General features: G+C 36.3%; 1 protein-coding gene across 2 annotated transcripts in view; it reads right to left on the bottom strand.

Annotated features, from left to right (window-relative positions):
• Positions 1-2,482: 2,482 nt before the first annotated feature.
• Positions 2,483-22,640, bottom strand: part of LOC145683690 (uncharacterized) — a 220,078-nt gene continuing 199,920 nt past the window's right edge. For both annotated transcript variants that reach the window (XM_081755052.1, XM_081755053.1), the window contains one exon: positions 2,483-3,366. In XM_081755052.1, coding sequence (XP_081611178.1) covers positions 2,775-3,366 — 592 coding nt within the window. In that variant the 3' untranslated portion in view covers positions 2,483-2,774. The remainder of the gene's footprint in view (positions 3,367-22,640) is intronic.

Below are 22,640 nucleotides of genomic sequence, written 5' to 3'. Positions count from 1 at the left end.
TTCTCGAGGGGAAACGTATCGGAATTCTTTCTTGGCTACAACTCAAGAAAATAATTTAGTTGTCAATCGATAGACCTACATTAAAACAAATACAAGCATCGCGAGCCTTAACTTGATTTAAACTTACAGTTACAAGATATTGCGCAAGTATCTAAGCTACCAACCCATAATTAATATTTTAGTCATTACATCTTATTACTGAGTTTTACAGGTTTCCACTGTTTTATAATGAAATCAAATAAAACGTAATCAATTTTTTTATATATAATCTGCTTAATACACGGTAGAAACTCACTTGTATGCTATCTTGTTCTTAAATTGTTAATTTCCATGCATATGCCATTATCTACAATACATCTGCATTACTGCAGGAATAACCATTACTGCATTTAATAACAACTATATAATTTATGGAGTTCTTTATTAAGCGAAACAGATTAGGCTACTTATAACATGTAAACTGCAACTTTTGAAAATCGTTGGATACACTGCAGAGTGACGCTCTCCGTTCCCCTGTCCCACCGCGTTTACCTAGAAACTGATGTAAACACTACACTAGCGCCCTCCACGAAAAACCGCACTAATATCCTGGTCAGGTAATACATACGTGAAGGAAAGAGAAGCTACTTTATCTTTGTTCCAACAGATGTCAGTTATAGTTCTTTTGTTTCTTAAACCAACTGAACCACCTGGCCATTTGCTCGTTGCTTCAACTTTAAAATACGGACATTGTGAATTATTTGTGATGAAAGTGAATTGTGTCGATGTTTGAGTTTTCCATCTTTTGGCACGAGTCTAACCAAAAAGCATGTTTATTTTTCTATCAGTAACAACCAAATTACGCTGTACGAACTGAGAAGTTAAATGAACATCAGTCGCTAACAGTTTATCCCCATTAAAATGGATGAAATCAAAGTTCGCAGTGGCTAATTTGGTGCAAATTACAGAAAGTGTGAAAAATACATTTTACCAGCATCTTGTGCTACACAGTACAAAAGCCCATACATTCTATTACAATTTGTTATTTCATGCCATTTATGATTTATTTTCTTTATTTTTGTTCTTAAAGAAATGACTTCTACTTCTATGCAAATTGAAAATGCTGCATCGTAATTATATGTGGCAAAGTCCACCGACTTTTTCCTTTATATTGCATTCTTTTGTTGAATTCAACTAGGCCTATAATCTTCTATTCTAAAATGAAAATCAGACGTTTCTTGTGCTGCCATCTATTGATAGAAAATGAAATATCACGTCTCTGAGTGGTTTATACAATCGTTGTTAGATGTCACTAGCATGATTGTTGTCGACTAGTACGTAACGCATATATTTTAATCACGCTCTACCCTAGCCAAGGGAGCTAAATACGTGGTTCTGATTGGTTAGAGTAACCCGGTTTTTGCCACGTAGCATACGTATAGCAGAAATCAAACACCAGATGCGCTCGGTTCTCGTAGCCGAGCACACTAGCGAGGAGGTTAGTAATTAAAATTGTTTTTGGCGTAGGTTCAAACCCGGCCAAAGGAGATTTTTTACATTTTTTAAAAATTTTAATAACACTTTTATTATTAAAATAAGATGAAAACAATACCCATTTACCGTTGCATGTAATATATAATGCATAAATTGTGCTTTTTCCACCATTGCCTAGAGATTTCTGATAGAATGACGTTATAAACTAACCTGAGAGTAAGAAGTGGGGCCCTCGTGAAGCGAGGGGCTGTAGGGGGTAGTGGGGAGTCAGAGAGGGGGAGGTACTGGAAGCACCAGGAAGGGGAAACGTAGGCATACGCTTCTTGGCCTTTCTTGCGATGTAGTTAAATTTGCATTGAAGTTGCAGCATCCGGTGGTGACGTAATGTCACGTGGTAATTAGTCCACTTTGCACACACAGTTTTATTGACAAAGTAAAGTGATTTACTTGCCTCATGAAACGGACGTTAGCGAACGAAGGGGGCTAGAAGCCTCGCAGGGTTCGTTTTAAACCACCTTTGCCCCCATGATAATACTACGTGACATTACGTCACACGCAGGTGGTGTAACTTTGATTAATATCTGGATTACGATGGCGGGCCAATAGACAACTCCAACTAATCATAAAAGTGTATTTATTTCCTATGGCAACGGTCGAGCGAGAAAAAAATATGCATGCATAACATAGCTGTTAACCGCTCTTGAATTTCCTGATTTCGTTCCTTCCATGGTCACCTCTACTAGCGCGCTCCCCTTTAAAGGGATTTGTCAACAATAAACAAAGCGAAGTTATAATTGTTATTTCCAATTTATTGTCATTTTCATTTTTACAAAAAGGGTTGAAATTTTGACTACAAAAAAATTTGTTCCTTTATTTCGAATTTAATAATTCTTTAAATTTTAAATTAAATTCAATATTTTAAAGCATAATAAAGTATATTTTGAGCCTAATTGAATATATTTTCTTTAATTATTATATTGTTAAACAGCAAATCACAGAAATATTTACATAATATGTTGTATCATTAAAATTGTAGACATAAGATACATTTTAAGTATATTTTTAACAAAATGAAGCTTCCAACAAATTAACATAATGTTGAACTTTTAAAAAATAGGTATACATAGTAATTACTCAAAATAGTGATTATATAACTAAACTTACCCAATTGCTTGAATAATGTTTTTAATTATCTGAGATTAAAAATATATTTTGGTAGACTTAAAAGTCATGTTTTGAAAAATGCTGATTCAGAATGATTTTAATTAAATTTTAAAATATAGTTTTTCTCGTAAGAATCTTTAACGGTCATGCATTGTGTAACTGACTACTTTTCCATTGTCAGTATATCCCGTTGTTGCCTTTTTATCAGTTACCAGCTTCCCGCCAACATTTTTGGCGGATACCTGAGATGATGAGAACACACCGTTCCAACCTGGTCCACCAATTGGTGGGAAACCCAGTCCTCCAAAGAATCCTGGAAATGGAAACCCTGGGAAACCAGTTCCGACTCCAGCTCCACCGAAAGCGCCATGAACCGGTCCACCAAAAGGGCCAGTGCCGGTGCTAGTGGCAACAAAACCTTTTCCATGAGAGCCATCAGCCCCAGGGCCTACTAAACCTCCGGAATTTCCTCCTCCGTTGACAGGGGCACCACCAGCTGGACCTGTAGCTCCTCCGTCAGGCCCACCTGCCCCTGCATTATTTCCAGCACCACCTCCTAATACTCCTTCGTATCCACCACCTCCTCCTGCAGCGCGGTTGGCACCGTAATCCCCAGGTTCACCTCCACCAGAGACAACTCCTATGTAGCCGCCTGGTGCCTTTCCAGGGAACGGACCAGGTCCAAAGGCTGGACTAAAGAAGCCGGTGTATCCTCCAAAGGGATTAAAACTATGAAAAAATACATTTAAAAACAAAAATCAATAAAGACCATTCTTTTAAAAAAATATCTACAAACATTAAAAATAAAAAAGAACAAAAATAATAGTGCAATACAAAAGCTTTTGTATAAAGGAAAATATAAAACACGTCAAGATTGTTATTGTATTTAAAGAACATCCTAAGATAAATGAGTTGTGATTAAACTCTGCAATCTGAGTTTAGGATTGAAGTACTTTTCGGAGTCAACAAAACATCGAGAGTGGCAACGGGTAAATTTTTTTTTTTAAAAAAAAAGCAGAAAAAGTAGTCATCAGTATGCAAAATGGTATTCAGTGGTGGTTTCTCTATTTTTAGACCTTGGAAAGCAATGACAACAACGAACAAAAACATCTTGTTTTGTAATTATTACTAAACTTAATAATTGCATGTGCTATACACTTTGCTCATATTTCAACATTTTCTTGTGCACGATGAATATGTACATATTGACGTGTTCAAGTGAATAAGTGAGGAATAAGGATACGATTCTAAGTTATTGTACGTATACCAATGCTAGTATCGATTCCCGCTTCGCTGGGTTAAAGTAACAACAAATAGTATCATGTTCCGTTAGTCAATCACATTTTACTATTATTAAAGCGCTCTCTGTTTTGGGTCATTTTCGATCAATTTTATATTTCTTTCCTCTTCTCCTCCCCAAAAGTTGAGGGCAGAATTTTTATTTAAACGGGATCGGAAGTGTCACAGTTCAACTAAAAAATACTGAAAGCTATGAATTCGGAACTAACATCTGTATATATATATATATATATATATATATATATATATATATATATATATATATATATATATATATATATATATATATATATATATATATATATCCCCCTCCCTCATGTTGCGGGGCACGACATCGAAAGTGTTACTGTTCATCTCAGCAACTACAAAAACTATGGATTCGACACATATATACCGGTAGGTCATTTTCGATCATTTTTACATATCTTCTACTCCCCTCTCCCAAGTTGTGGGACTGAAGTTGGACTTAAACAGGATAAAAAGTGTCACTGTTAATCTTAGAGTCCCCGAAAACTATGGGTTTGAAACTAATATTGGTCAATTTCGATAATTTCTAAATATCTCCCCTACCTCTAAGTTCCATCCAAACGAAGTTATATGTTAAACACTATGCCAGGTCCGAACCTCATCTATGTTGAAAATTTAATCGAGATCGGTTGTGGGTGGTTTAAGAGTGATGAAGTCACGAAGACAGAAACTTTCATTTCCATCTTTTATATAATTCTCCCCCTTTCGAACCCTGCATTACACGTCAGAGTGAAATGATGAAAACCATCCCAGGGCCAAAGCTCATTTATGTTCAAAGTTTGATCGAGATCGGTCAGGTGGTTCAAAAGATATTGTTTTATTAATATATATATATCCCCCTACATATATATCCCCCTACGCCCCCTAAGATTTACCGTCAAAATAAAATAATAAGAAACTTCCCATTCTCGAACCCCATCTATGTTGAAAATTTGATTGAGATCGTCCGGGAGGTTCAAGACATTACGAGTCACATAGCCACTTTCAATTTTATAATATAGGTTGTTAATCTTCACGTTCAGTTCACTGTTTTACTCCGCATTCCTCGTTTACAGCAGAGTCAGGGGGTAAAAGTGAGGGGCAACGTGGGGGAACGCCGTTACCCCACTTTCAAAAAAGCTATGGAGTCCCTTTACTTCCTAAAGAATTGCAATGGGCAAAGATAGGCATGAGGGGATGGCATGACGTCATGCGTCCCTCTAACTTTTCAAATCCTCTTTTACCCCTGAGCAGGGTTATTATTCCTAAGAGTTCCAATGAGAAAGGAGTATCTCGAATCCACAAGGTAGTTTTTATTTAAAAAGGGGTTCTCATAAAATGTTATCGGGTAGTTGTTCTTTTTCAGTTATTTTGTTAGCTACACTTGGACAATTTGCCATAGCGATGTAAAAAGTAATATAATAGTAAATACCAGACTATTATCTGGTCAGATTATCAAACGTAATTATATCTCCCATGCCTCCGAATCAAATAAAGTATGTATCTGACTACACTGTCTAACCTGGCAACAGTTTTGTGTTATTAGCGACAAAATGTATGTCTGTTCATACACTTTTTTTTTTTTTTTTTTTATCATCTCGACATCAATAAACGAACTTAAAGGTTCCTGTAGAGAAAACGAAATAAATCTTACATATTTTATACGTTTTTGCTTATGGGCTAACAAAATTTAAAATAACTACCTTATATTATATATAAAAATAATTACTAACTGGGCTCGAGGAACTCTCGCCCCTACTCCTTTGGGATGACCTGTAGCCTAAAATAACTTGGAATTCCTAACTTTAATGCTAATGAGATTGAAAATGTTTTTGGGTTTCGATTTAAGTAGCTAATTAAATATTTTAATTTGGCGTGCTTTCAAAAGAGAATCTACATTTCACATTGAATTATATTCGAAATGGTTCCATTATGGGATTGTTATATTTCTGCACGTTTATAGAGTGTACGTGTTCAAGAAAAACTGAAAACAAATCTCCAAACATACTACATATGAAATGCATGAATAATTTTGATATTGAGAAATACATTAATTTTGTTTTCAATGGTAAGCTTAATTACTTGAACATTTTCGTTAATAGGTAGTTCATGAACTTCATAACGTCCATTGTAGAACCAATTGATATTTAAAAAGGCTCTACTAATTTGATATTTCTCACCGGCTGTTTACCTTCGACACATAGTTATGAAACCTAACCTACTGCAAACCATGTTCAAATTCACTAAGCACTGCAACACGAACTCCATTGTTAACAGGTCAACTCTCCATTTTCCACTGTTCACTCATCAATAAAAATATAGATTCTGCACTAGAATTATATGTTGTGATCATCGGGATAATATAAAGACCTAGAGGTGCCCTCATGCGAGATCTTTGATGGTATCGAACTCGCATATATCGAATAGATCCGTCATATTGGAAATGGAAAAAGGACTGTTTTCACTTAATGCTCCCTAGTTATTTATGTCTGTTTCATTGTTGCTTGTCTGTGTTCCTAGACAGAATTGTACGACAAAAAAAAAAAAAAAAAAAAAAAAAAAAAGTTGTTTGGAATTGCATCTGTCAAAGATAAGTCATTTTCTTTCTTCTTTTACTCTGTAAGAGTCAATAATGTAATGTGGTTGTGTACTTGTAATAACATTGGGTGAATTAGAATATGTATTGAATTTACACTGTCAAAACGCTCGTAAAGACCACCACAACTTAGAGAATTGTCAAGCCAATATTATTAAATTTGCTTATTTATTGAACAACATGCTTATAATTTGTTGGAAATTTTTGCCAAAAAGTTACGTAACAAGTGTACAAGTGTTTTGTAACACCTTGGGAAGGCAACTGTTTGTTGTGGAGGAAGTAGGCCTACTTTGCTTACGTTAAAAATTGCAAATGATGGCAATTACATCATAAAATAATCCTCACTCACTGTTAAAAGGGAACAATTGGCCTATCTCTCATATAAGTTGCACTTTATTTATCGATATTCTGTACAAAAGAAGTATATTTGTAAATGGGTTCAAGTTCAGTTGCATGCTCACATTTAGTGCATGCTCTGCTACAAGAAATACAAGCTGTAACCTATTCTGAAAATGTAAGAAATGTGTCACAATTTGGTAGAACCGTCTCTTCAAGCAATGCCAAATTAAATTTTCAGTTTCGTAGAACCGTCTGCTAAAGTGGATATCCATATTTTATAGCAAACATAGTTTAATTTTATTATACTTTTGTATCCATTCATGCACGCATAGTGAAGCTACCTGTGAAAATCGAATAGGATACACTAGCACCATTTTGGTTAACCAATCTTTATTTAAACTTTATCTGATGCTTTTACATTGTATACAAATGGAGTTTAGATATGTGCGTTTTGTTTGTTTATATATATCAGCTGACTGAAACTTGCGGAATACACCATCTTGGGAGTGGATATCTCGAATCGAATGCTACAATCGAGACCACACTCGAACCAACACTGTGACATAGGGAAGGGCACCTCTAGGTCTTTATATTCTCTTAATGGCTGTGATGCTGAATTCTTGACACATGGGATTGCATCTTCTTGTATTCTATCTTTACCCGCTTACGCGGGATCCATCTATTGTTCTGAGGAATTGTTCACGACTCACTCGCACATTCAAAAAAGCTGTTCAGAAGATTGGGCTCCTTCGTGAGCGGCTTATCACTATCACAGACTTTAATGTTATAATTCTTTCATGTAGCCAGCAGAGTCAGAGTACACTCTTTGGCAAGGTCTTAAAATATGTATCGTCAGTACTAGTAAGTAAATACAAGATGGGTCAAATTTTTAGGACGGTCAAATAAAATGAAAATTACATAACGCACATTAAATCAAGTGGTCTAGTTCCACATTTTTCTCGCTGGTAAGACGTGCTGTGGCCGTTCGGCCCAAGTTTTGTACCAGCACCGCTGGATGTATCCGGCCCGCAGTTCCTCAATCGTGGAAAGTTTGTCCTCGTGTACGCAGTGCACCGTCAAGGTTTATCCCTTTAGCTTGTTTCGCAAGTTGCGAAGTAACCCTATACCCTAATAGAGTGGGATATGGTCACTGCGCAGCCAGACCGAAGTCCTGAATGCCTACCAGTGAATCTACTGGTCGACGATGTCCTAGTAGCGAGTTAGGTCCTCTCATGCATCCATGGTGGCGGAAAATATGTCTCTACACATGTTACAGGCCAGGGGAACATGTCACAGACCATGCCGTGTTTACGGTGGCCATCTCCAAATACACCATCTTGGATTCAACTACAAGATTTCAAGTGGGGAGGGGTGTATGTGACACATTACCTAGCAATAAATTTACTCAGCAATTCATAATTATCTGTAGTTGATTTTTGTCTTGCTCTAACAGCTTTTCAGTTTTTTAACAAAATTTGAAAATGTTAGAAATTTTTAACATGTATCCAAGATTATGAATTTCAAGACACACGGTATGGTCTGCGGCATTTATTCTTCGGTCTTTGTCCGGTCTTGCCTGTAACACGTGTAGGGATATTTCATTCCTGCCTGGCGCGTATCGTCTATTTTATTCGACTGTCCTACGACTTTTGTTCCACCATGTACAGGAGAAATACGCGCCCGGTACAACCTTCATACAAGACAGGAAAATAGAGTGTAAAATACAGGCCAACCCTGTATATATAGAACGTTTGGCAACTTTATTTCATCATCATCATCAAATATTGATAACTTCATGAGCTAAAGATCGTTACGAAGTAGGAACGGTGTTGAGAAAATATGGAAGGGTAACTCTAGGGTAAGACTTATAGTAACGAAAAGCTGATATTGTTATAAAATTCATTCTTTACTCTGTAATTTTGATTTCTTTTCAACATCAGTTCCTACAGCTGGACCTAATATATACAACATACACAGGGTGCACTGAGAAAAAGAATTAAGTGGCGTTATTACAAAGAGAGGTTACATGCGTAGTTTTTGGACTTAACGTACAGCAGACGTATAACTGAAAAGGCATGTTTTATAATACTTTCTGTATAAGTGCTCCATCTGTACGTACTTTCCGTATGAAACAATGTAGGCGTTCAGGATCCTTCATACAAATGGACGTATATAACATATAGCTGACGAAGGTAACATAAGTATATGCATGTGATATACGGAAAACTGTTACATATCAGACATCCTGCAACGGCATGATGTAACATCTAAGGGCAGTGCCTATGTAGTATACGTATAACGTACGCTCCGTACTGATTTCTATAGTAAGCAATAGGATACCGTATATTTGTACAATATACCGCTGTCCGGAGAATGGATTTTTCTCTGTGTGGACGGGAATTAACTCTTTATTGAAAATTGTTTACAACCCTTTAAATACTTAACCAATTTTCATGAAACAAAAACCATTTTCATATATTATATATCTAAAATAAAAAAGATGATGCATAGCTCAGTGTTGTTATTTTTTTAATTTTTAATTCTTTTGTACAATCTATGTTCAAAAAGCAGCGTATTATTTTCAGTGTGGAAAACGAATAAATGTTAAATTATTTTTGAAATATTCAGGATAAGGTGTCCTGATTAAGAATGGTACACCGGGTACCAAATCAAATGAACGTTCGAGCTAGAGAACTGAAACATTATTAATCAACTATGAAATTATGAAATAATGTCGCGGAGGTGATATTTGATTATTTCAGATCTCTGTGTTAGATCAGGTCTGAGAAGCAAGTTATGACTGAGATGACCATCACAAACTTTTTCATTACTAGTGTACAAATGTTCGACATGAGAGACCGGATTTTGTTTTCCGTTGGGCACTGGGAGTCCTTTCCTCTCCCACGCACTCTTAAATCCACGTCTTACAACTTTGGTGCTCAAAAAGAACGTTAAATTACAATCAACTAAGCAGAATATTAGAAAATCTGCTCAATTCTCTTCTTCTTCTTCTTCTTCTTCTTCTAAGCCTTTTTTCCTAGTTAGCTGGGGTCGAGATTAAACCAAATTGGTTCTCTGTTTTTCGGTCCACTCTGTCAATTTTGCTTGTTACTCCCTCTCTCAGAGCTTCATTGCGTGGCTCGTATGGTTTATTCATCTGCAGTTGCCACATTCTTAGGCATCCCCTTTGTTTTTAAAAAGCGGTACAATGTAGTTGCTGCTTCATTCGTTTGGCGTATTTCTCGTTTTCTATAACCTACTATAACCTTCATGACACATATTACGGTCCTATACTATTATACCAAATGTTTAAAATGGGCAATTTCCAAAATTAAAGGGGTGGGCCAAGGTACCACTCCCAAAAATTTAAAGGGGTGCACCAATATACCTATGTCCTATGATAGGGAATGGACCTCTATACATGACCATATAACTATATAAGGTAATAGGACCTCATCAAAGGGGATAAAATGGGCAAAAAACCAAACACATGGTACAACGTATTGCTTACGTTTATATTTTTGGCAATTTTGTACCCCTAAAAGGGAACGAGGTGGACCACCTAAATTTATAGTGATCTATATTAGGGCTCTATACTATTATGCCAAATGTTTAATTTTGACAATTTCCAAAATTGAAGGGGTGGGCCAAGGTACCCCTCCCAAATTTTTAAAGGGGTGCATCAATGTACCCATGTCTTATGAATGGGAATGGACCCCTGTATACGAACATATAATTATATAAGGTAATAACACCTCATCAAAGGGGATAAATTAGATCAAAAATCCCCAAAATTTAACATTTTGGCAATTTTTTACCCATGAAAGGGAACGGCATAGACGCCCAATACTACTAGAGGTACATACTATGGTTCTAGGCTACCACAACAAATTTTTAAATTTGGAAATTTCCAAAATTTAAGGGGGGTTGTCCTATGTACCCCTGCCAAAATTTAGGGGGTGGGCCAAGGTACCCCTGCCAAAATCTAGAGGGAGTGGTCCTATGCCAAGGTGACCAGTGTTTTCAATTTACAAAATACACAAGTAAGAATGATAACACAGCGTTTCTAACCTAAGTACTACCCAACAATACTTTTAACTACTTCAACACTCAGAATTCCCACTCAATTCCCACTTGAACCACAGAACACTCAATTTTTAATATGAATATTCAGAAGTTCTAGGCACGGCTGAACCTTTCCAATGCGTGTTGATACGGAAGAGTGTAGAATTAGCATTGGCCATTTATATTTTGAATAATAATTACGGGACACCTGGGTCATGTTTGCTTAAAAACGGGACATTTAGGCGTCCCGTTTGAGAATCAGAAGAAAACGGGACAACGGTTGAAAATAAGGGACTGTCCCGGCTAAAACGGGACGTCTGGTCACCTTGTCCTATGTACCCCTAGATCATTGACTCCGGTCCAAGGTCATTGACGTTTGACCTATGACGTCACAAACATTTTTGCTGACGGCGCAATAGCGGGACCACTACTACTTCTTTCCACCTCCTTTTTATCTTCTTCCCACTTGCCAGAACCTCGTTATTTTCGTTTCCTTGATGAAGCGGGCATGCGAAATATATTTCCTTTGCCTCTATGTTTTCTTCGAAACCTTGTATATCATCTCGTTCTGTTTTGTTTCATCGTAAGCATTGCCTAGTGCTACACTAACGACCTTCTTCACGCTCTTCTTCGCTTCCTTAACCCTCATACACACGCGCTAAATTTTAGGATTTAAACACACTCGCGGGGTGTTTTACACCCCATTAGTTATATTTTCTTTACATAAAATTTATAGTATGTATTGTGATGTATGACTAAAGTTATGTAAAATTGACCTTTTGTTTGAGATGTGATCATTTTTTTCTGGTAGATTTTTTTTTTCAATTTCATCGCCATTTTTAAAGAAAAATACTTTTACCCTGTTTTTATGTTATACTTTATGCATGTTGCTATAAAATATTTTAATATATGTGTTTAAAGCTTAAATGTGTGTTTCTGGTGTTTGTATCTGTTAAGAGGATAAATATATTTAACAATCCCGTCTGTTTTTTCCTATGTTCATTTCAAACGTTTTCAGAAAAATAGCATTAAGCACTTATTACTTACAAATATTCAAAACAATACGTACTTGTTTCTCCACTAATTGAATATATATATTAAAAAAATAATATGTAGAACGAAAATGGATTAATATCATATGGCATGAAAGTAGAAATTAGAATTTTTTCTAACCATATTACAATACACCGCTGCAGATCAACTTGTAATTGCAGAACGAAGGTTGAGTTTTCCTGTTATTTTGACACGGGCATATTTCACACAGTCCAGAAGTCCCCTTTTTGGGTTTATCTTCAAAACTATTTATGCGCTTGACTGCTGCTTTCAGATGAAAGATCGCGGAATGTAGAAATAGCCTATATGCAATATGGGCCCTGCAAAGCTGTAAACCAAGTTCCTTCGAGCTACTTGGTTTTGCATTTCAATGTTGTTTTGAAAATGACAAGAGCCACTTTCATGTACATCGTCATCTGTAGGGCAACCCAAAAGCATAAAAAGCATAATAGCAATTTAGACATATGGTTCGTACCTTGAACATGGTTGTGGTTGTCTAAAGGTCCAGAAGGAACTAATTTTAAAAGCATAATAAAGCATAATTTTAGAAAATAAAGCAAAAAGCATTATTTAAAATAGTAAGCACAATTCTTGGAAAATTCTATTAGAACAATTCCTGGAAAATTTTGTTTAACTGCAAGTTTAACATACTGTATTAATATTTTTTTAAACCAGTATTTACAATGCAAAATAATTGAGAGCATAACAATGCAACAATGCAAACGTTATTTTTATTTCTGTAAATTTTTCGGCATAATCCTTTGATGTGGAGAAAAGAAAAAAAGAAAAGAAGAAAACTTTCCACCAACAATGAATAGTACACAGGAAATCCACACTATATTGTTATGTGTACCTCTTGAACTTGGGCACTTTCTGTACTTTTTGGTGGCATTTTTACTTTCCCTTTCCCTTTCTCTAAGGCACATACAAGTAGTAGAAAAATTGACTCGAGTTAAGCATATCTCTTTACAGTGCAATAAGTAGAAAATATGAAAGAAACTGGTTGCATAAAATATTAATAAATAGATCAAGATATTTAAAATATTCAATATATAGTAAATGTCCTACATTATACACGATTAATGTAAAACAATGATTTAAATTAACAATAAAGCATAATAAAGCATAATTTGAAAAAAATAAAGCATTATTAAACAAAAAATAAAGCATAATGTGGTTTGCTCTAGTAATTTGCGTCACTAGAATCGTTAGGAATCAGTTCTTCCTCACTCTCAACAAAATCAAAGCTTCCTTATTCTCTCTTTCTCTCGCGCAACACTGTCCATTTTCTGTCCTCTTCCTTACGGTATATTTTTAAGTTCACGGCCCGTATCCACGGGGAGCAAGGGGGGCCGCTCCCCCTAAACTTTGGCTGCCCCCCATAAAATTCCAGGGTAGGCTTGCAAATGAACTATAATATGGTGATGAAGTATAATATGATTGGGTCGCCCCCCTAACTTCTACCGATTCCCCCCTAAATTTTTGGGCTGGCTACGGGCCTGCTATATAACTAAATACAGTGAAACCTCTGAATAACGGACACCAATGGGACGGGAATTTTTGTCCGTTACTGAGAGGTGTCCGTTACAGAGAGGTTACAAAAATTTAATTTTCTCAAAAGTATTTGTATGCAATAATATACAGTAAATACATTGTGTATGAACGTAAATACGTAAAATTCAATATAAAAATACTCTATTTAGTACGTATTTGAATTACTGGGACGGATGAACGAGAAATTCATTTCTATAAAATAATATTGTTGTTGGGGAATGTATTAATATGTTCGTATACTGCAAATGATAATGCGTGTATGGTAGGATTCTTAAGGACATGTCATCACCCTGTAAAAGATCCATTAATTCACTTACCGCCTATATTAAAAGTAAAAATAACTTTAAAAAGCATGCAATATTATTATTAAATACTGAAAATGTGCAGAAGAAACCCAAACTTTCTTGGGGAAAAGTCTGCAGTAGTTTTCTGGCGTGTGCATCCTACGGACACTAGTTTCTGTTCGAAATTTGCTTGCAACTGTTGCATCAATTGAAGAACTTCTATTTCCCCGCTATTAATGGCACCAATTTGTACAAAAGAAAAATTTTTCTTTTCCAAAAAAGTAAGAGAGAAAACATTGCTCGTTGAAAAATGTTATCGCAAAATAAACAATGTTTCTTTTGTTATCTATGAAATTGTAGGGAAAGATGCAAGGCCCAGAGAAAAAGGACTAAATTTGTTAGGGAAGGAAAGATCCGCATAGAATTCTTGACAATACAACTAATTCAGCATGAGTGTTAGTGCTTATTGAAGATTTTCTAGGATTTCCACCAGAAAGCAGTTTATTGCGGGCAGAAGAAAAGAAGCATTTCAAGTTCAGCTTGAAGTTGTTCTGTTTGATGATAGATACACTTGTGGGCAGTAGCGTAGCCAGGATGTGTGTTTGGGGGGGGGCAAGTGCTGTTATAGGTACATATAGAAAAATTACAAACAAAAAAATATATAAACATAAAAATATATAAAAAATTACAAACATCAAAGTACTAAAGTACTTTGTCGGACCTCTTTGGAGGGGGCCCGGCCCCTCCGCCCCCCCCTTCCCTACGCCACTGCTTGTGGGGAAAAGACTTTTCTGTCCACTGTCAAATATCGCAGAACCAAGAATAATTGCTGTCCGTTATGAAGTGGTTATTGAAACATTTGGGGGTAAAAAGGACTGTCCGCGTCCGTATCTGAGAGTGTCCGTAAAAGGGAGGGTTTTGTTTCGTGAGAGAACATACATTTTTGCCGGGACAAAAAAATATGTTCGTATTATAGAGGTGCCCGTTATTGAGAGGTGTCCGTTGGTTTTACTGTATATATATTAAACACACGGTTTTAGAAAACATAGGCAGCAAATTTGGCAAAAAATTATATGACAGAAACACATGCGCGGGGTGGGTTTCACCTCAACCAAAGTTTTATGATCCACACACCACGACCGCGTAACGATTACTGTCTGAGTATTGGGGTGAATACAATCAGTAGTTGCAGCCAGAAAGGTACCTATAAGCAGAGGGCGCTACAATCATTTTTCTTTTGCTAGAATAAAAACCAAATGGCTTGGGATGGATTTTACCCCAGCGCGTTTGTTTAAAGGTGAATCCACCAGATCTAGTTGATTGCCAAAGATCTGCAATTTTTTGTATCATTCTTTCTTCTTCCTCACAGCTGTCTGAACTTCTTTATTCCAACGCCATGTTTCTTTATCAATGAGGCTTCTTTCTTTTGTTTCTCCCACAACTTTTCTTGCTGTTTCCCTGAATGCTACTGATACTCTGTGAATATCTGCCTAATTATGATGTTAATAATTTTAGAAGTAAGATACAAACTTACAGTTACTATTTTTTATCATTTATTGTTTAACTAGAGTGATCTCTTTTAATGTATTGAAAGAATTCAGAATTGCGATACCTTTTAAAATAAAATTATACACACCATTGATATCTCTGTTCTATTCCGCATGTATACCTACGCTCATGTCCAAAATGATTGTCGCATATCTATAGCTGTCTTCCTGTGAGAATATAATTTGATACCGGTAACGATTTTGCAGGGTACTTTTAATACTTATACTATGTGTATAATCGGAAAATGTATATTTGTGGTAAATTTCATACGAAAAGAATTATAAATACGAAAATTAGAATGAGTAAAACGAAATGTTGCTAAATGGACAAGAAAGTTTTATTTTCGTTTTATTGTTTTCATTTATTGCTCTTTTGGCATGAAATTTTCCACACACATGTCTTTGCCGATTATACACTAACATTATAAGAAATACCGGGTGAATTCGATATCAAATTATATTCCTACAACAACATATCAAGGAGGCCCCGCTCGCCCCCCTAGAGGAAATTGTACTTCGGAATATCGTAAACCCAATAGAATTTTTTAGAATAGTTACAGCAAAATTTGAAACTATATGGTAAAGACGGGGCAAACGGAAATGCTAAGCAGTTTTCTGTTGTTTGTATGAATACGAATGATCGAAGAGAACTCCAGATATTTCTTACAAACCAGTAAGCTTTGTACAAAGTAAAAGTATAACAAAGAAATCAGTTTGTCAATTAGTCAAGGATATATTGAACAATTAGTATACAAAGGTGCAAGGTGTCCATATACACCATGGGGTGGGGCAGAAGGACAAAATAGTGGGGCAAACGGATAGTTACAGTTTATAAACCACTAACACTGTTACAATAAATGCGTACAAAGTATGCATACACAACCATTTGGATAGCATTCTACATGGAACCAGAAAATACAACCTGTACAAACTACCCAGTCTTCTCCCTCGAGATATCGTTTCCACGAGTTAACATTCTAGCTGTAGCATAGGACAATGATTGCGCTACACGCGCACAAAGTGTTTTGTGACGTTGTAGGAAACCATGCTCCCAATCTTTACCAGCCACTTTTGCATCATTATTGAATATGTGTTTGTATTTGTTCTCAACAGCAAAGTTGCACGCCAGCTTTCGTAATCCGCGTAGAGTTCATCCAAATCCCATTTCGTCCAAGGTAAGTAGATGCTTTTCCAATTCATTTTCTGCTGTGCTGAGAATGTTGTATAATTTCCAAACTTTCGGATTATGTGCGATGACATAACGCGTCGTCGTAGTGTATTACGAGGGACATTGAAAGTTGTCGCTGGAGTTGACAGATGCATCTTGTCTTTACGTACGGCTCTAACAGCAGCGGCTATGGACTCATTTTCCTATTTGCATCTGTGTGTTGTGTGAGATCGATAACGTACCATCTTTGAAAGAAATGGTAGTACTAATAAGAAATCCGCGCCTTAAGTAATATACATGCACAGAAACATTGTTTTTCTACTTCATACTAATCATTTAGGTCACTGTCCGTTTGCCCCGCTAATTGCGTGTCCGTCTGCCCCGCACACACATTGGTTTCAAATATTTCTGACCCTACTCAATAGATGGCACGCAACATTCATTTACTCTAGTGGTGCGTGTGTCTATCCATCTATTGTCTGCTGCTCCTCCCGCGAATGTTTAGCAACTTTCCTTCCTTGTCAAATATTTAATTTCTGAAGTTGAGTTTTTATAAATCACGTTTTGGGACGCTTGCCTCTGTGTAATTGTTGCCAATTTCTTCGGAATAGTGCTGTACACACACGATATTCAGTGAATTCTACTCCTGCGATGTGAAGCACGAACTATAACCAAACACCACACACGACTCAACTCACTATTGCCAGGTTAGCATATTTCCTATTACTATATTTCTTAACTCCTGTCGGTCTGCCCCCACCGTTCATCTGCCTCGTCCTTACCATATTTTAAATGTCGCTTTTTCTTGCCCCCTTGGAAACCACAACAGCGGCGCCCTTGTAACATATTTATAAATATGCGACAATAATTTTGGACATGAGTGTACATACTTTATGGTTTTCTACAATTGTATGCAAGGGTAAAAGTGGGTCTGAAAAGGTGGGGGAACGGTAGGTAGCGGCATGACGCCACGCCGTTCCCCTACCTATCTTTGCCCATTGTAATTTTTTAGGAACTAGAGGACGCAGTACATATATTTTCGAGGTAGGCGGACGGCGTTCCTCGCGTTCCCTCGCACTTTTACCGCTGCGAGTTACACTTGTATTATGTTAACAAACTACGATTGTTATAGCGTCTTTAGTAAAACGACAATGCTGTTGATTTATTTGAGGCTTACATGAGTGAACGTATTCTATTAAATAGATAGAAATAGGTGGCATGTACTTCTAATGAAGCTAAAAAATGTAAAAGGAATTGTCAAAATATATATAAATAGGTTTATATCATGTCCTTTTCAAGTCATGTCACCCTCTGACTGGAGGTTTGCTTGCTATAAATGAGTTGACAAGGTTTATACTCTGCTGGCAGTATAATGTGTTTGATGAAACGTCCAATGTTTAGCAGAAAGGATCCAGCAATTGTTTCTAAAAATGTTACAATTTCGCTTATTTCTATTCACATTAGGGTAGTTTAGGTTACGTTGGGTTATTTTAGGTGAGTTTGGGTTATTTTAGTTTAGGTTAGGTTACTTTAGTTTATGTTAGATTAAATTAGGTTATGTATAGAGGTCCAGCATAATTTAAAAAAAAAAAGATAGAATTTCGCTTACTTCTGCTTACATTGGGTTAGTTTAGGTTAGATTAGGTTAGGTCAGGTTAGATTTGGTTACGTTATGTTAGGTCAAGGTACTTGCATCATCCATTTCACCTGTATTTTTTTTATGTGCTTCTGGACCCCTTCTGCTAAACATAACTCGATGAAACTACTGTAATGGATTGGATTTTACTTTAATAACGAATTAGTTTAGTGTAACATTATGAAATTAGGTTAGAGTTCCAAACTATAGGTATGCATAGCCTATCACCAGAAGTGATAAATCTATCACTATCAACGTTTAGTTTAACACCCCTTTCAGCACCGAAACTGTGTAAGACGTGGGCCTGCAGCTTAAAATGGCATCCCGACTACATGAGCTCCCACTGAGAATCGAACACGGGTCTCTATTAGATGGACATGGAAAGCACATGAATTCTATTCTCAGGAAACTGAATATATAATCAACTATTACCAATCCATTGCTTCCTGAATATCTCTTCAACTCTCCTCTACAGCCATCAATGTAGGGCAAATTTCTTCCACGTTACTCTGCAGGGTTCCTGATTTTTCACACCATCTTGTGTGGGGAAGTGTCCTAGGTCACTTGTGGTCGTAGTAGAAGAAAAAGAGGTAAGATGAAATCTCTTCCTTCGATCTTGGATCCATATTCGAAAACCGTTTGCTGCTTTCTGTTATCGTATTAGCTCTATAGGAACCAGAAGTGGTAGTAACATTTCTATTAACTCCAATACCAATAGAGTAATAAAATCGGACATGAAAGATATCCATCAGATACTGAAGCCAAATCAAGAATCTGCTTCTTGCTATCTATTACCGGTTTTCCACTATGGTAATCACGGTTCAAGCGGGAAATCGTATAATGTCATCACTTCCGGCTTGAATACACAAGGAAATGTCGAGATGAAACTTATTCTTCGGAAGCCATATATATACAGTATAACCAAAACACATTTTCTTGCTTTCCCTTGCCGTTTTTGCTGTATGGAGATAATATTAATATTAGACGGGGAAGTAGATTTATAACAATTTCGGTTCAAATAGAGGGGAAAAAATTGCGGACGAAACTTATCCTTGGGGTACTCCGCTTCTCGCTGCCTATAGACTGAAATAGTGTGACGTCACATCCTTCTCGTTGTCATGGTGATCGCCATTTTATTTTGTAAACAAGTAGCCTAAATATCTAAAGAGTCTATGTGCAAAACGAAAACAGTGATGAAGTATTTCGGAACTGCAAACAGAGTGGAAAAATAGTTATGTTTCTTTTTAAATGTTTATAATGATTGAAACTGAAAAAAAGGCTAGAAAAAGTAATTAGAAAAGAAATATGTTAAGTAATGTTACGTGCATGACAAGCATTGAAACTGAAATTAGCGAGCTCACATGTCTTGTGAAATTTTCCCTTTGATGTATATTTTGAGAATTTCTATATTTTCAGGTTAAATTAAATCTTAAAGTGTACTCACCCTGTTCATAATTAGATATTAACCTTAAATAATTCGGGAAATTTTTGAATCAATGCTTAAAAAAAAAAAAAAGTTGATAGAGAATGTAACAAAAGATGTTACCTATATCCACTGATGGTCTGGATTGAATATTTCTAAAGGCTAGCCTTTTCTTTCTTTTGTAATGTCTACTTAGAAATAATATTGTGCACTCTCATTATAAACAGTAGACATTAGAAGTGTAAATGCCCCAATAGAATTAACGTTATTCTAAAAGACTTTTCTCTTTTCTAAAAATCATATTCTATTTTTGCAGCTTTCTCTGTGCCGACAGTTTGTCAATCTACACATCAGGGAGTTTATATTGCTTATAATTGTTCTTATAGTGGAACGCATGATAATTGTGCTTACATTAACTTTTCGATTTCTACCTTATTACTTAGGGATCTGGAGCTTTTAGAAATAAGTTCTTTGGTTTCTTTAACTTCATGCGTTTGTATAGAAAAAAACATGGCGATCACCATGGTAACGGGAAGGAAATGACGACATCACTATTCCAGTCTATTATCTCTTTTCCCGTATGGTGGTCAACTTTGAAACCAGAAATGGTTGATTTATGTCATTTCTGGTTTGAAAAGAAGGACAAAGTTTCAGATGCCATTTAGCGTTGACACTGAATCCATTCGAGAAACCGTTTGGCGCTATGTATTACCGTTTCTGCTTTGTGGTGATCAATATTGAAAAATGAAGTGGCAGTAGATTTCAACCACTTCTGGTTATAAATGTGAGATACGTGTGAAAGTGATATCTGTTCTTAGAACACTTAATCGATTCAAAAGAAAAACTTGCTAATCAGAATCTATTTATCATTTGTTGCTCTACAGTGATTCACTGTTGAAACCGGAAGTGGTTGATTCCTACCACTTCCCATTTGAATAGAGAATCAAAGAATGAGATTGAATCTGCTCCTGGGACTCTGAAGTGACTTCTAAATCCACTTCTCTTTATATTTTACCTTTTTATACTGACACAGATTTGCTAGTCTTAAAATGAAAGAAAAAGGAGAAGAGAAAGATGGGAGGAAATTTATTTGTATTTGCAGAGAACGTGAAAATTCAGAGAAAATTTTTAAAAATTAAGACGACAACTGAATATTTGGGAGAAATATACAGAAGAATATGGCTTTCTGATAAGACAATATAAGAGTAACACTTTAATAACTTGAACAATGACGTGAAATCTTTCAATTTAACGTCCGACGATTATGTCCCCTTGGCCTAAGGGAGACGATATTGAAGGCAAGTGAATGATGGTGTAGTTAGTGGCAGTGTAGAGGAAAACCAGAAAAAGCCCACGCACACGATGTTGTCTACCAAAAACTTACTTGAGCGGGGATCGAACCGACAACACGACGCACCAGCGGTAAGCGCTCTATTACAGATTCACTGTGTCCCTTAAGACAACTTAAAGAAATGAACACCAACCGAATAAACAAGAACAAAAAAAATTAAAAATTTTCAAAAATGTCACATTCTTTCAGCTTTCTTGAGTAGAGAAGTGACAGCCAAATGACGTAGAATACTACAGGAAACAGGGGCCGCGGTGGTTCAATGGTAAAGCGTTCCCCTCTGGTGCTTAGGGTCCCGTATTCGATCCCAGCTCCCGCCAAGTGAACTTTGTGGTGGACAAACACCGTGTGCGTGGGTTTTCTCGGCGTTCTCACGTTTCCTCCCACTTTCTCCATTCCACCATTTCATTCATCACTCATCATCACCGTCTCCTTTAGCCTAATCGGCATAACCGTGTTGCGTAAAACTCAAAGATTTCATTTCATTTTTTATTCCAGGAAACTGCACATACAAGAACATTTTACCAAAACGTGAAACACGTGAATTCTTTACATTTACATTTACATTACGTGAAGTTTACATTTCACGTTATCTTAGATCCTTTAGGCTAAATGTAATGGATAATTAATAGCCCTAATTGTGAAATAATTCTTAGAATTATAATATGAGACGAAACATGAAAATTTCGAGAAACCCCACTAACACGACATTGTCCAACACAAACTCACTTGGGCTGGGATCGAATCAGAGACTCTCCGTACCAATGATAAACAAAGTAAAAATTGAAAAGAAAAACTTCCAACTCTTACACAAACACAGAAAATTCCGGAAGAGATAAAAACTTCATAGTCTCGAGTTGGACTCAAAGTCACCATAAATTGCGATTTGCTTCGACGAGACTGAATGCCCAGGACAACTGTCGCTGTCTGCTGAGCTAGCGTGCCACCTTTAAGATATTATTTCTTCGTTGATAATTACTAGTGGAGCACAATCTGAGAAATGAGGATGAAATCCTCATAGTATATGAAGAAACACAGAAATAGATCGAATAAAGCATGAAGTTATCAGGAATACGTTCTACAGAGTGTCGGAGAGACAGCACAAAAATGTAGGCTATAAGTAGTATGTGCAATAAAAATATAAAAGAAAAATATTTACCTAGAAAGTTAATACATGACTAAAAACCGGCAACGAAGAGAACCAAGAAAAATATTGTAGGAAGGATGTAGAAGAGAGAGAACACGAGAAAATGAAGTCTGAAGGCTGCTGCAAAAGAAGTTGTCAGAGAAGCTTGGCACAAACTCAGATTTCAACTATGCTGGAAATTATAAATTGATAATCGTGATCATGTTGAACAAAATGAAGATAGAAAATATAGTGCTGACCACATATTAGGCAACAGAAGCTATTTGGCCAGCCAGAATCCTCTGTGGTCAGTAATAGTAGACGGCTTTCTTTGGTAACGAAGGTAAAAGCTTCAGCATTACTTAGAAAATTTGCCAGTAAAGTGTGTTATATCTGGAGGAAACAGTATGATCAAAGCAAAAACTTATGCATACGACATACTTGTAAGACGCTTTGTTTATAGGCATTATATAAAGGTAACCAAAAACGTTCTGTCGCTTTTCTACCCACCACCTTTGAACATGGATATGTCATCTAAGACGTACCTGGAAAATAAAAA

This window comes from Thermobia domestica, chromosome 4, assembly GCF_964235325.1.
Source record: "Thermobia domestica chromosome 4, izTheDome1.hap1.1, whole genome shotgun sequence".
NCBI lineage: Eukaryota > Metazoa > Arthropoda > Insecta > Zygentoma > Lepismatidae > Thermobia > Thermobia domestica.
This window is presented reverse-complemented; position numbering and strand designations above follow the sequence as displayed.